Source organism: Diaphorina citri, unplaced genomic scaffold, assembly GCF_000475195.1.
Source record: "Diaphorina citri unplaced genomic scaffold, Diaci psyllid genome assembly version 1.1 scaffold1999, whole genome shotgun sequence".
In the NCBI taxonomy this organism is placed as follows: Eukaryota; Metazoa; Arthropoda; class Insecta; order Hemiptera; family Psyllidae; genus Diaphorina; species Diaphorina citri.
The window spans coordinates 39,048-53,293 of record NW_007379425.1 but is presented as its reverse complement, the minus strand read 5'-3'; the positions used below and the strand labels follow the sequence as shown (position 1 = coordinate 53,293).

Genomic DNA, 14,246 nt, shown 5'->3' with positions numbered 1-14,246 from the left:
AAAATATATTTTAACTTTTTTTTTTTTAGTTTTCTAATCGCGAAATTCCCGCACTATCTTCACATTCTATGGCTCTTCCTTCTCCATCCTCTAACACTCAATTAAACAAAACTGATTACCGAGGTAGGACTTTATTGTTTACTCTCCTTCAAATAAATAAGTAAATGTAAAAAAAAAAACCGATTACCCCCCTTCTGATTTAAATAAGATCGAATCCCACAGTTAGAAACATTGATGAGCAACGTTGCACAATGTCTTGTAACATGGGGTGAAGCAGTTTTGCCGTGAACCTTGCAACAATTTGTTTCCGATCTTTGAAGCAAGACCTATCTCGTCTGACGAAAAACTTTAACGAAGACGCAATGCTTTGCAAGATGGAAAAAAAGATGAAACACTTGAAACAGTTTGATGAGCTAACACATTTATTGAATGTAAATAAAACATTTTGCATTTTTCCTGAAGCAAAATATTTTGCAACATCTAACAAAGTGTTGCAGTGGGTTACCTTACCTCCATCATTTGTTTCATGGTGGTTATTTAAATAAGATCGAATCCCACAGTTAGAAACATTGATGAGCAACGTTGCACAATGTCTTGTAACATGGGGTGAAGCAGTTTTGCCGAGAACCTTGCAACAATTTGTTTCCGATCTTTGAAGCAAGACCCATCTCGTCTGACGAAAAACTTTAACCAAGACGCAATGCGTTGCAAGATGGAAAAAAAAGATGAAACACTTGAAACAGTTTGATAGGGGTGAAGCAGTTTTGCCGAGAACCTTGCAACAATTTGTTTCCGATCTTTGAAGCAAGACCCATCTCGTCTGACGAAAAACTTTAACGAAGACGCAATGCGTTGCAAGATGGAAAAAAAGATGAAACACTTGAAACAGTTTGATGAGCTAACACATTTATTGAATGTAAATAAAACATTTTGCATTTTCTCTGAGGCAAAATATTTTGCAACATCTAACAAAGTGTTGCAGTGGGTTCCCTTACCTCCATCATTTGTTTCATGGTGGTAAGCACAATACTCTGCCAGGGTGGGAAGGTCTTCGCCACCCACACAGTAGCATGGGTGGGTTTCTCCACCAGTCCCACCCCTCCACCCCCCACCTTCTTCCCCTTCTTCTTGCTGGCGGTGAGGATGTGGTTCTTCACTTGAAGACGGAAGGCGTGGGCTGCCTCCATTAGATAACTGGATGATCGCACTAGGATGTCGTCAATGGGACCTCCCTCTGGCCATCGAGCCTTGACGATACTGCCCTTCTGTGAAATAGAGAACGGAGAGGAAAGTGGATTAGCATGGTGGCGCGTCTGCCTTGTAAGCGCTAGGTCGCGGGTTCGATTCCCGCGCGGGGCGGATTTTATCCCAAACTGATAAGGTTTGTTCTCGGAAAGGCTGGGACCCTTACAGTTAGAGTTTTCTCTGTCAAACTCAATATTTCCTTCTCATTCTACCAAAAACCTTTCAATCGAGACCAACTTCATATGGGTTTCCAGTCAATGTCGATCGACCGTCAAAGGTCAGATGTTGACTAAAATTAACCATCAATAAGCGCTAGGTCGCGGGTTCGATTCCCGCGCGGGGCGGATTTTATCCCAAACTGATAAGGTTTGTTCTCGGAAAGGCTGGGACCCTTGCAGTTACAGTTTTCTCTGTCAAACTCAATATTTCCTCCTCATTCCAAAACCTTTCAATCGAGACTAACTTCATATGGGTTTCCAGTCAATGTCGATCGACCGTCAAAGGTCAGATGTTGACTAAAATTAACCATCACTGAAGTAATGGACATTACACTTTAATGAAATCAACTTACAACGTATCTCTTCTTCTTCACTTTAACCTTGGGAGCAGCAGGGAACAAACAATAAAGCAATAGGTGTAATAAAATAAGTACAATGATTGAAGGACTTTCTAGTACCGAAGAAATTACAGAAATGGGGTGGGGAGGAGGGACAATATATCAATAATACATTTATGCGATACTATTTAAAAAAAGATCACACAGGAGAAAAAGGAAACTGTTTATATTTATAACGAAGTTACAAACCGCAAAAGAAAGACCTAGTGGGGGTAAGGACCTAAGGACATGTAAATTGTACCTACATTATTATGAACATACTCCTTAGGCCAGCCACTAGACCTGACACCTGATATTAAGTGGCTGGAAAGAGAGGTCATAGTATGATAGGAGGGGGGTCGGACGAGAGAGAGAGAGAGAGAGAGAGAGAGAGAGAGAGAGAAAGAGAGAGAGAAAGAGAGAGAGAGAGAGAGAGAGAGAGAAAGAGAAACTTCGCAAAAGAAAAACTTAGTGGGGGTAAGGACATGTACCTACATTATTATGAACATACTCCTTAGGCCAGCCACTCACCTATCAGGTAGACCTGACACCTGATGTTGAGTGGCTGGAAAGAGAGGTCATAGTATGATAGGAGGGGGGTCGGACAGACTACGGCACAGAAAGGACATACCTTGCCGAGGAGTTGATACACGTGTTCCGCCACATGCGGACACACCGGGCACAGCAGCAGGGCTTGCACCTCCACAAACCGGAGTACGAGGGTTCGATGCATACCGCCCTCGGCAGCCGTAAGCTCCCGGTATTTGTCTCGAGCCGCCTGCAACTCGAAGAACCCGGTTCGAAGCGCCTCCTTGAACAACATTTTGGTGTAGTGGTCTTCCGTCTCTTTGATTTTTAAATTCATTTCACTGCAAAAGGAAGAAGTCAAATACATAAGTAGAGAGATTACGTATTTTAGAGGGAATCCAAGGTAGCTTTAATTATTATTTCTTTTTGGCACTGCCTCTACCGGGAATTGAACCAGAGAACCCCCCAAGTGAAAGTTTAGTGTAATGGCCAATTAATTTCCTTTCCAAGACAATTTCCCCTCTTGTGAAGCTCATTTCCACTCTTTCGACGGAGTAGCGCCCGTACTAAGCCATTGGAAATTCGCCATCTAAGGACGGGAAATCCTTTCCGTTTTCGAAAGGAAAACACACATTGTGGTTCGATTGGTGCAATAGTCCTAAATCCTGGACTCCGCATACAGAAATTCGATGGTTATGAGTTGACTACGGCACAGAAAGGACATACCTTGCCGAGGAGTTGATACACGTGTTCCGCCACATGCGGACACACCGGGCACAGCAGCAGGGCTTGCACCTCCACAAACCGGAGTACGAGGGTTCGATGCATACCGCCCTCGGCAGCCGTAAGCTCCCGGTATTTGTCTCGAGCCGCCTGCAACTCGAAGAACCCGGTTCGAAGCGCCTCCTTGAACAACATTTTGGTGTAGTGGTCTTCCGTCTCTTTGATTTTCAAATTCATTTCACTGCAAAAGGAAGAAGTCAAATACATAAGTAGAGAGATTACGTATTTAGAGAGAATCCAAGGTAGCTTTAATTAGATTTCTTTTTGGCACTGCCTCTGCCGAGAATTGAACCAGAGACCCCCCCAAGTGAAAGTCCAGTGTAATGGCCAATTAATTTCCTTTCGAAGACAATTTTCCCTCTTGTGAAGCTCATTTCCACTCTTTCGGCGGAGTAGCGCCCATACTAAACCATTGGAAATTCGCCATCTAAGGACGGGAAATCCTTTCCGTTTTCGAAAGGAAAACACACGTTGAGGTTCGATTGGTGCAATAGTCCTACATCCTGGACTCCGCATACAGAAATTCGATGGTTATTAGTTGATTTTCAAATTCATTTCACTGCAAAAGGAAGAAGTCAAATACATAAGTAGAGAGATTACGTATTTTAGAGGGAATCCAAGGTAGCTTTAATTATTATTTCTTTTTGGCACTGCCTCTACCGGGAATTGAACCAGAGAACCCCCCAAGTGAAAGTTTAGTGTAATGGCCAATTAATTTCCTTTCCAAGACAATTTCCCCTCTTGTGAAGCTCATTTCCACTCTTTCGACGGAGTAGCGCCCGTACGAAACCATTGGAAATTCGCCATCTAAGGACGGGAAACCCTTTCCGTTTTCGAAAGGAAAACACACATTGTGGTTCGATTGGTGCAATAGTCCTACATCCTGGACTCCGCATACAGAAATTCGATGGTTATTAGTTAAGAATGGGCGATCACTTACCTGAGAAATACTTTATCGTTGAATGAGTCCTGGGACCCTGTTCTTAGAGTGGACTGAGTAGCTAGAATCTCCTTCACCCACTCTATGAAAGTATACAAGCGTAAAATACCTGCAAACAACACCATGAAAACCAATACATACCATTAGATCTCAGAAAAAGAAAAACGAAATACACAGTATATCTTTGCTATACTTTTTGTAATAGAAAAGGACCACCTCTGTGGCTGAGTGGTCGAGATCGCTCTCAACCCGGGTATGCTGGGTTCGAATCCCGACCTGGGCAAAAATTTTCTGATCGAACTTTTCCGTTCTTGGATAGGCATGGATGTAAAAGAATTTATCTTGAAGTATTAAAAAGCGGTACCGAGGTATACTGAGTAGCTAGAATCTCCTTCACCCACTCTATGAAAGTATACAAGCGTAAAATACCTGCAAACAACACCATGAAAACCAATACATATCATAAGATCTCAGAAAAAGAAAATTCAAAATACACAGTATATCTTTGCTATACTTTTTGTAATAGAAAAGGACCACCTCTGTGGCTGAGTGGTCGAGATCACTCTCAACCCGGATATGCTGGGTTCGAATCCCGACCTGGGCCCCGTTCTTGGATAGGCACGGATGTAAAAGAATTTATCTTGAAGCATTAAAAAACGGTACCGAGGTACAATCTTTTCCAATCACAAAAAAAGTAGAGCCCGGTTTTGAACTACATATTCGTGCTTGTTTAGACTGCGGGAGTGAAGGGACTTTTCAGTCTCATTCTGGCAGGATAAACAAGGTATATTCCCGGTTTTGAACTACATATTCGTGCTTGTTTAGACTGCGGGAGTGAAGGGACTTTTCAGTCTCATTCTGGCAGGATAAACAAGGTATATATATTCTACGTACCCGCATCTGCCATGCTCTCTACAAAGTTAGCATCTTCTACAGAGTCTCCTGAATCTGCTAGACACAGTCGCATGCCATCTGCTGAGAACTTCTTAACAGCTTCCGTCAGCGTTAGGAAGTTGCCCTCCGATTTGGACAGTGGTCGAGATCACTCTCAACCCGGATATGCTAGGTTCGAATCCCAACCTGGGCGAAAATTTTCTAACCGAACTTTTCCGTTCTTGGATAGGCACGGATGTAATAGAATTTATCTTGAAGTATTAAAAAGCGGTATCGAGGTATAATCTTTTCCAATCACAAGAAAAAGTAGAGCCCGGTTTTGAACTACATATTCGTGCTTTTTTAGATTGCGGGAGTGAAGGGACATTTCAGTCTCATTCTGGCAGTATAAACAAGGTATATTCTATTATATTCTACGTACCCGCATCTGCCATGCTCTCTACAAAGTTAGCATCTTCTACAGAGTCTCCTGAATCTGCTAGACACAGTCGCATGCCATCTGCTGAGAACTTCTTAACAGCTTCCGTCAGCGTTAGGAAGTTGCCCTCCGATTTGGACATCTGAAATAAATCATTGACATATTTTTAACCAATGTTTATTTATTTGAGATTTTTTTCTACTAGACGTTCTAACATTCTTGTGTCATTCGTTCCTCTTGTTCTAGTTCTTATTTCTCAACAAAATAGTCGCTCTCAAGTGGCACCGAAGCATCAATTCCGAACACCTAATAGGCCAAAATTGACCTCAGTCTGACTTGAGAGCGAGAATTTTTTTGTTCATAAATACGGGCGGGTGTTAGTGTAAAGTCCAATGGTCTTCAGGTACCTACATTGTAATGTTGTTGAGGGCTGATAGTGAGGGGAGAGAAGTACACATAAGTACAAGTAGTGCTTTATTTAGACTGCCAGCTTGGAACAAGTTGTTCCATTATACCGACAGTTTAATAGAGCACCTCTTTATTGATATAATTTTGTTTATAATTTTAAATGTATTTCATTTCACATATGTATTTCAAAGTATGTAAGGCAATTAGAGATGTGGTCTACGGTCTATTTACCTTGGCAGAGTTGAGTAAGAGATGGCCATTAGCGCGAATACCACGTGGCCACATTTCTGGTTCATCCCCCCAGATTGCCGTGTGAATGTAGATGAAGAACGTCAGATGATTTTGAATCAAATCCTGCGATAGAAAACGAAATAAACACGAGCGAAATAAATATCTACAGAAAACAATTTTTTCCTTTAAGTAAGACAACGAACGAGAACAAGCCAGCGGCAATAGCATGTTGAATGAATCATTGAAGTTAAGCACCGTTGCGTGTGGTTGGTATCCGAATAGGTGACTGGGCAATCTGGGCATCGCATGCTATTAATTTTCTTTGCCCCACAAATTCAGGTCGGGTAAGGTTAATGTGAGGAGGGGGCTAACTTGTCGAATAGAAGGTAAAACTCGCGGCACTAAAAACCTTGGCAATTAAGACCTTGGGTACACTAAAGGCCCGTTCTCACTTGTAGTTTGGAAAAAAAATCGTATCGTGTGTAAGTGGCCTACAAGAAAAAAATAGGATGAAACTCACGACAAATGGGAACGAGCCTTTAAGGTACTTTTCTGTCCTATCTAAGCAGGATTTCATCCAGAAATGGTCATATAATTATCTTTCCCCAGACTGTCTTTTGCTCAGCAGATTTCATCAAAGGAGGGTTCAAATTTCTTTCCCCAGACTTGGACTTTCTAGGACTCACTGATCTACTCGAGGGTCGTATCCCAGACAATGCCCCCTCACCCGCAGCAGCAAGAACAGAGAAGCGGCCAAGTTTCCAAATCCCCACCAAGGACAATACTCACAGTACCAAAGATAACACGAAGGATCAAGGCAAGGATTATACCCAGGACAATCGGCCGGGGAAATCCCTGACCTAGCTCATTTGTGAAAATGAAAGTATTTTCTGCCAGTCGCCTAACCCTGATCATTTCCCATTTCCAGCCTAGAAGACCAACAAACCGAGCTGTCGACACAGACGACAGCCGTAGACCATCACCCGGGCAACCAACCCCCACTCCGGATACCACACAGACCAAACCTCCTGACAACATATACAGCGCATGTATCAAAACTGCGCGCCGCAGGCGACGTGCCAAGAAAAGGGAGCCTACTCAACTCGTAGGCCGGGGTATAGACGTGCCACCCGTTCAACTGTATGGTGTACTGGATCAGCTGACTGATCAGTTCAATACGGTAATGAACACCCAACGCAGGCAAAATAGGGGATTCCCTGAGACCCAAATACTGGATAACACACGGCAAATACAGGATAACGCACGACAAATACCGGATATTATGAACAGGCGAGGTGGTTTGAATGAAGAGGAATTAGGGCTTGAGCTGTTCTCGATGTTGGATGATAGAGCAGGAACAGCAGATGCTACGGCCCAAGCTAACCAGCCAGGTAATTTAGATGGAGTCTTCGGAGACAGCCTTTGAAATACCTACAATTTTTCTTTCTTTTACCACCTTAATAAAGTGGCGAAAGCTTCTGAATCGTCCCTGAGACCCAAATACCGGATAACACACGGCAAATACAGGATAACGCACGACAAATACCGGATATTATGAACAGGCGAGGTGGTTTGGATGAAGAGGAATTAGGGCTTGAGCTGTTCTCGATGTTAGATGATAGAGCAGGAACAGCAGATGCTACGGCCCAAGCTAACCAGACAGGTAATTTAGATGAAGTCTTCGGAGACAGCCTTTGAAATACCTACAATTTTTCTTTCTTTAACCACCTTAATAAAGTGGCGAAAGCTTCTGAATCGGCTTTTGTAATATGTACCTGCAATATTTTAGAATTCCTTACATTTCACCAAAAAAGTTGATACTTTTTGCTCCTATAACTCTTATTTCATCCAGAAATGGTCATATAATTATCTTTCCCCAGACTGTCTTTTGCTCAGCAGATTTCATCAAAGGAGGGTTCAAATTTCTTTTCCCAGACTTGGACTTTCTAGGACTCACTGATCTAATCGAGGGTCGTATCCCAGACAATGCCCCCTCACCCGCAGCAGCAAGAACAGGGAAGCGGCCAAGTTTCCAAATCCCGACCAAGGACAATACTCACAGTGCCAAAGATAACACAAAGGATCAAGGCAAGGATTATACCCAGGACAATCGGCCGGGGAACGAATGCCTTTGCGCCATGAACAGAGCACTCCAAAACCCAAAGGGCAGGGCTGAGCCCACTCGAGGCCCCTGCTACTACGAACTCAAGAGAAAGGGTTGTTTTGAGGCCAAGCGGGAAAATTGTTGCACACAGTGCAATTGTTGCGCCAAATCAAAATCCCGCTACCCCTGTGACCCTCCCCCCCTTCCTGCGACTAAAACGACCTTCATTCGCATTTCCCATTTCCAGCCTAGAAGACCAGCAAACCGAGCTGTCGACACAGACGACAGCCGTAGACCATCACCCGGGCAACCAACCCCCACTTAACTGGATGATCGCACTAGGATGTCGTCAATGGGACCTCCCTCTGGCCATCGAGCCTTGACGATACTGCCCTTCTGTGAAATAGAGAATGGAGAGGAGAGTGGATTAGCATGGTGGCGCGTCTGCCTTGTAAGCGCTAGGTCGCGGGTTCGATTCCCGCCCGGGGCGGATTTTATCCCAAACTGATAAGGTTTATTCTCGGAAAGGCTGGGACCCTTGCAGTTAGAGTTTTCTCTGTCAAACTCAATATTTTCTTCTCATTCCACCAAAAACCTTTCATTCGAGACCAACTTCATATGGGTTTCCAGTCAATGTCGATCGACCGTCAAAGGTCAGATGTTGACCAAAATTAACCATCACTGAAGTAATGGACGTTACACTTTAATGAAATCAACTTACAACGTATCTCTTCTTCTTCACTTTAACCTTGGGAGCAGCAGGGAACAAACAATAAAGCAATAGGTGTAATAAAATAAGTACAATGATTGAAGGACTTTCTAGTACCGAAGAAATTACAGAAATGGGGTGGGGAGGAGGGACAATATATCAATAATACATTTATGCGATACTATTTAAAAAAAGATCACACAGGAGAAAAAGGAAACTGTTTATATTTATAACGAAGTTACAAACCGCAAAAGAAAGACCTAGTGGGGGTAAGGACCTAAGGACATGTAAATTGTACCTACATTATTATGAACATACTCCTTAGGCCAGCCACTAGACCTGACACCTGATATTAAGTGGCTGGAAAGAGAGGTCATAGTATGATAGGAGGGGGGTCGGACAGACTACGGCACAGAAAGGACATACCTTGCCGAGGAGTTGATACACGTGTTCCGCCACATGCGGACACACCGGGCACAGCAGCAGGGCTTGCACCTCCACAAACCGGAGTACGAGGGTTCGATGCATACCGCCCTCGGCAGCCGTAAGCTCCCGGTATTTGTCTCGAGCCGCCTGCAACTCGAAGAACCCGGTTCGAAGCGCCTCCTTGAACAACATTTTGGTGTAGTGGTCTTCCGTCTCTTTGATTTTCAAATTCATTTCACTGCAAAAGGAAGAAGTCAAATACATAAGTAGAGAGATTACGTATTTTAGAGGGAATCCAAGGTAGCTTTTATTAGATTTCTTTTTGGCACTGCCTCTGCCAGGAATTGAACCAGAGACCCCCCCAAGTGAAAGTCCAGTGTAATGGCCAATTAATTTCCTTTCCAAGACAATTTGCCCTCTTGTGAAGCTCATGTCCACTCTTTCGACGGAGTAGCGCCCGTACTAAACCATTGGAAATTCGCCATCTAAGGACGGGAACTCCTTTCCGTTTTCGAAAGGAACACATTGTGGTTCGATTGGTGCAATAGTCCTACATCCTGGACTCCGCATACAGAAATTCGATGGTTATTAGTTGAGAATGGGCGATCACTTACCTAAGAAATACTTTATCGTTGAATGAGTCCTGGGACCCTGTTCTTAGAGTGGACTGAGTAGCTAGAATCTCCTTCACCCACTCTATGAAAGTATACAAGCGTAAAATACCTGCAAACAACACCATGAAAACCAATACATATCATAAGATCTCAGAAAAAGAAAATTCAAAATACACAGTATATCTTTGCTATACTTTTTGTAATAGAAAAGGACCACCTCTGTGGCTGAGTGGTCGAGATCACTCTCAACCCGGATATGCTGGGTTCGAATCCCGACCTGGGCCCCGTTCTTGGATAGGCACGGATGTAAAAGAATTTATCTTGAAGCATTAAAAAACGGTACCGAGGTACAATCTTTTCCAATCACAAAAAAAGTAGAGCCCGGTTTTGAACTACATATTCGTGCTTTTTTAGATTGCGGGAGTGAAGGGACATTTCAGTCTCATTCTGGCAGTATAAACAAGGTATATTCTATTATATTCTACGTACCCGCATCTGCCATGCTCTCTACAAAGTTAGCATCTTCTACAGAGTCTCCTGAATCTGCTAGACACAGTCGCATGCCATCTGCTGAGAACTTCTTAACAGCTTCCGTCAGCGTTAGGAAGTTGCCCTCCGATTTGGACATCTGAAATAAATCATTGACATACATATTTTTAACCTATGTTTATTTATTTGAGATTTTTTTTCTACTAGACGTTCTAACATTTCGTGTGTCATTCGTTCCTCTTGTTCTAGTTATTTCTCAACAAAATAGTGGCTCTCAAGTAGCACCGAAGCATCAATTCCTAATAGGCCAAAATAGACCTCAGTCTGACTTGAGAGCGAGAATTTTTTTGTTCATTAATACGGGTGTTAGTGTAAAGTCCAATGGTCTTCAGGTACCTACATTGTAATGTTGTCGAGGGCTGATGGTGAGGGGAGAGAAGTACACATAAGTACAAGTAGTGCTTAATTAAGCCTGTCAGCTTAGAACAAGTTGTTCCATTATACCGACAGTTTTATAGAGCACCTCTTTATTGATATAATTTTGTTTATAATTTTAAATGTATTTCATTTCACATATGTATTTCAAAGTATGTAAGGCAATTAGAGATGTGGTCTACGGTCTATTTACCTTGGCAGAGTTGAGTAAGAGATGGCCATTAGCGCGAATACCACGTGGCCACATTTCTGGTTCATCCCCCCAGATTGCCGTGTGAATGTAGATGAAGAACGTCAGATGATTTTGAATCAAATCCTGCGATAGAAAACGAAATAAACACGAGCGAAATAAATATCTACAGAAAACAATTTGTAGATGAAGAACGTCAGATGATTTTGAATCAAATCCTGCGATAGAAAAACACACGAGCGAAATAAATATCTACAGAAAACAAGTACAAGTAGTGCTTAATTAAGCCTGTCAGCTTAGAACAAGTTGTTCCATTATACCGACAGTTTTATAGAGCACCTCTTTATTGATAAAATTTTGTCCTTAATTTTAAATGTATTTCATTTCACATATGTATTTCAAAGTATGTAAGGCCATTAGAGATGTGGTCTACGGTCTATTTACCTTGGCAGAGTTGAGTAAGAGATGGCCATTAGCGCGAATACCACGTGGCCACATTTCCGGTTCATCCCCCCAGATTGCCGTGTGAATGTAGATGAAGAACGTCAGATGATTTTGAATCAAATCCTGCGATAGAAAAACACACGAGCGAAATAAATATCTACAGAAAACAATTTTTTCCTTTAAGTAAGACAACGAACGAGAACATACCACGTGGCCACATTTCCGGTTCATCCCCCCAGATTGCCGTGTGAATGTAGATGAAGAACGTCAGATGATTTTGAATCAAATCCTGTGATAGAAAAACACGAGCGAAATAAATATCTACAGAAAACAATTTTTCCTTTAAGTAAAACAACGAACGAGAAGCCAGCAGCAATAGCATGTTGAATGAATCATTGAAGTTAAGCACCGTTGCGTGTGGTTGGTATCCGAATAGGTGACTGGGCAATCTGGGCATCGCATGCTATTAATTTTCTTTGCCCCACAAATTCAGGTCGGGTAAGGTTAATGTGAGGAGGGGGCTAACTTGTCGAATAGAAGGTAAAACTCGCGGCACTAAAAACCTTGACAATTAAGACCTTGGTTCTCACTTGTCGTTTGGGGAAAAAAAATCGTATCGTGTGTAAGTGGCCTACAAGAAAAAAATCGGATGAAACTCACGACAAATGGGGACGGCCTTTAAGGGACTTTTCTGTCCTATCTCAGCAGGAAAACAGAGAATGAACAAGGTACATTATTTTCTATTCTACAGTTTAGTTGGATTACTTACTTTGCCAGAACATCTCAGATCCACAGGGTACCAATACTGGAACTCTCGCCTCATTATATCTAGCTTGGCTTTGGGTACTCGACACTTGGGAGGGAATGGGGCAGCCTTGAAGAATACGTAGTCCCACACTTCTGGAGTGAGGTCTTCTGCTCTGCAATCAAACACGAGAGACAATCATTAAATCTCAATACAAGATTATTACTAAAGGTAAGATTTTTTTGTTTGTTTGATTGTTGCTTAGGTACAAATGCAAAGAAATTAGCTATTAGGCCATTTTCCTAGAGGTAAGATAGAAAGACACTAGTATCACGTCACGTGAGCTCACGTGACTTGAGGGCAGTGTGACTATTATGAACGAAATTGACTACAATATTATGGGAAATCTTTGAACTACATTTTTCTGACCGCCCTGAGACCGCCTACCTTAAAGAGATTTCTTTCCTGATAACATAACAGTATTTCTCACTTACTTGATATTGAGCGCATTTCCGTTTTCCCCTCGGAAGGTGCCTCCCTGCAGTAGATGTGCTACAGTGTAGTATGCCATGTAGATAGTCGAGTCAGATAAGGATTCAATCAGCCACTGTTCATCCCACGGCAGTTTCGTACCTGATAACACACATAGCAAGACGTAAAATGAGTAAACAACCCATAGCAAGACGTAAAATGAGTAAACAACCCATAGCAAGACGTAAAATGAGTAAACAACCCATAGCAAGACGTAAAATGAGTAAACAACCCATAGCAAGACGTAAAATGAGTAAACAACCCATAGCAAGACGTAAAATGAGTAAACAACCCATAGCAAGACGTAAAATGAGTAAACAACCCATAGCAAGACGTAAAATGAGTAAACAACCCATAGCAAGACGTAAAATGAGTAAACAACCCATAGCAAGACGTAAAATGAGTAAACAACCCATAGCAAGACGTAAAATGAGTAAATTATTTCCTATAGGATAAGGAAAGTAAAAAACAATCCCAGTACCAGCCGAGTAAGGAAATATAGTACCCTGGTAAAGCCATGCATTGCATTTGAAGATAGCCAGCCTTGTGCTTGTAAGGCTTGTAAGCAATGTAAGCGCTAAGTCGCGGGTTCAATTCCTGCCTGGGACCAAATTTATCCTTCACAGATAAGGTTCATTCTCGAAACTCTTCGATTTCAAGATGATAGGTCTCAGTATTTATGCTGGGGTTTACCAACTCGGGATTGAGATGAAACGAGGATTTCCCTATACTTAATAGCCAGGTCAACCTCGGATTGTACTCAATCCTGAAACAATCCACGGTGGTAAAACCCGACCTTATTGTTCCCTACATTTTCTTCTTCTTCTTCTTTTTTTGAGTCCCTATCCGTTACGAATGTTGGCAATCATCATGGCTAATCTTTTGTTGGTGGCAATCCGGAAAAGTTCTGCAGATGATTTTTCAAACCACCCTATGTTCCCCACATCGATTTTTTTCAAGCTTACCTAGTCCGTAGGTTCTCGAGCAGGCATACTCATGTAGCCAGTTGAGAGAGGCGCCGAAATTCCTCCTCACTTCATCATGATACGTGTTCATGTTGGCTAGACACTGCTCGGCCGCTGCTTTCCAAGTGGGCTCTCCATAGTCCAGATACCATTGATCACATAACGCTACCACACACTCGTCACCCGACCTAGAAACAGAAAGGAGGTACAGAAATGACGTGTATGTCCGATTTTGGCGGGAAAAGTTTAAAAAACTCAGCAAAAGATTTTCATCTCGAAGTTTGATAGAGGAAATTAATGTACCTACTGTCACAGCTTAACTTCATACACAAAAAGCCCACTCCGAGGCTTAGGTGTAGGGGCAAACAGACCTAAAGGATGGGTTACGCTTATACGAATATCCAGATACCATTGATCACATAACGCTACCACACACTCGTCACCCGACCTAGAAACAGAAAGGAGGTACAGAAATGACGTGTATGTCCAAATTTGGCGGGAAAAGTTTAAAAAACTCAGCAAAAGATTTTCATCTAGAAGTTTGATAGAGGA

The 14,246-nt window shown here is 42.5% G+C and overlaps 2 protein-coding genes and 1 long non-coding RNA gene across 3 annotated transcripts in view; 1 reads left to right on the top strand and 2 right to left on the bottom strand.

The window, feature by feature from the left end:
• Positions 1-995: 995 nt before the first annotated feature.
• Positions 996-14,246, bottom strand: part of LOC103517877 (leucine--tRNA ligase, cytoplasmic) — a gene marked incomplete at its 3' end in the record, with an annotated part of 32,528 nt that continues 19,277 nt past the window's right edge. The window contains 8 exon segments of the mRNA XM_026829826.1: positions 996-1,265; positions 9,282-9,519; positions 9,896-10,004; positions 10,385-10,523; positions 11,454-11,576; positions 12,223-12,373; positions 12,693-12,831; positions 13,695-13,882. Coding sequence (XP_026685627.1) covers positions 996-1,265; positions 9,282-9,519; positions 9,896-10,004; positions 10,385-10,523; positions 11,454-11,576; positions 12,223-12,373; positions 12,693-12,831; positions 13,695-13,882 — 1,357 coding nt within the window.
• LOC113470998 lies at positions 4,479-5,122 on the bottom strand. The gene is made up of 2 exons (XR_003393863.1): positions 4,986-5,122; positions 4,479-4,520 (listed from the first exon to the last, which is right to left on the bottom strand). It is a non-coding gene; the product is annotated as an uncharacterized LOC113470998 (long non-coding RNA).
• Positions 6,898-7,971, top strand: LOC113470996. Its single transcript, XM_026829822.1, has 2 exons — positions 6,898-7,495; positions 7,768-7,971. Exon 1 carries the CDS (start codon positions 6,920-6,922, stop codon positions 7,466-7,468), a length of 549 nt encoding a protein of 182 aa, XP_026685623.1. The 5' UTR covers positions 6,898-6,919; the 3' UTR covers positions 7,469-7,495; positions 7,768-7,971.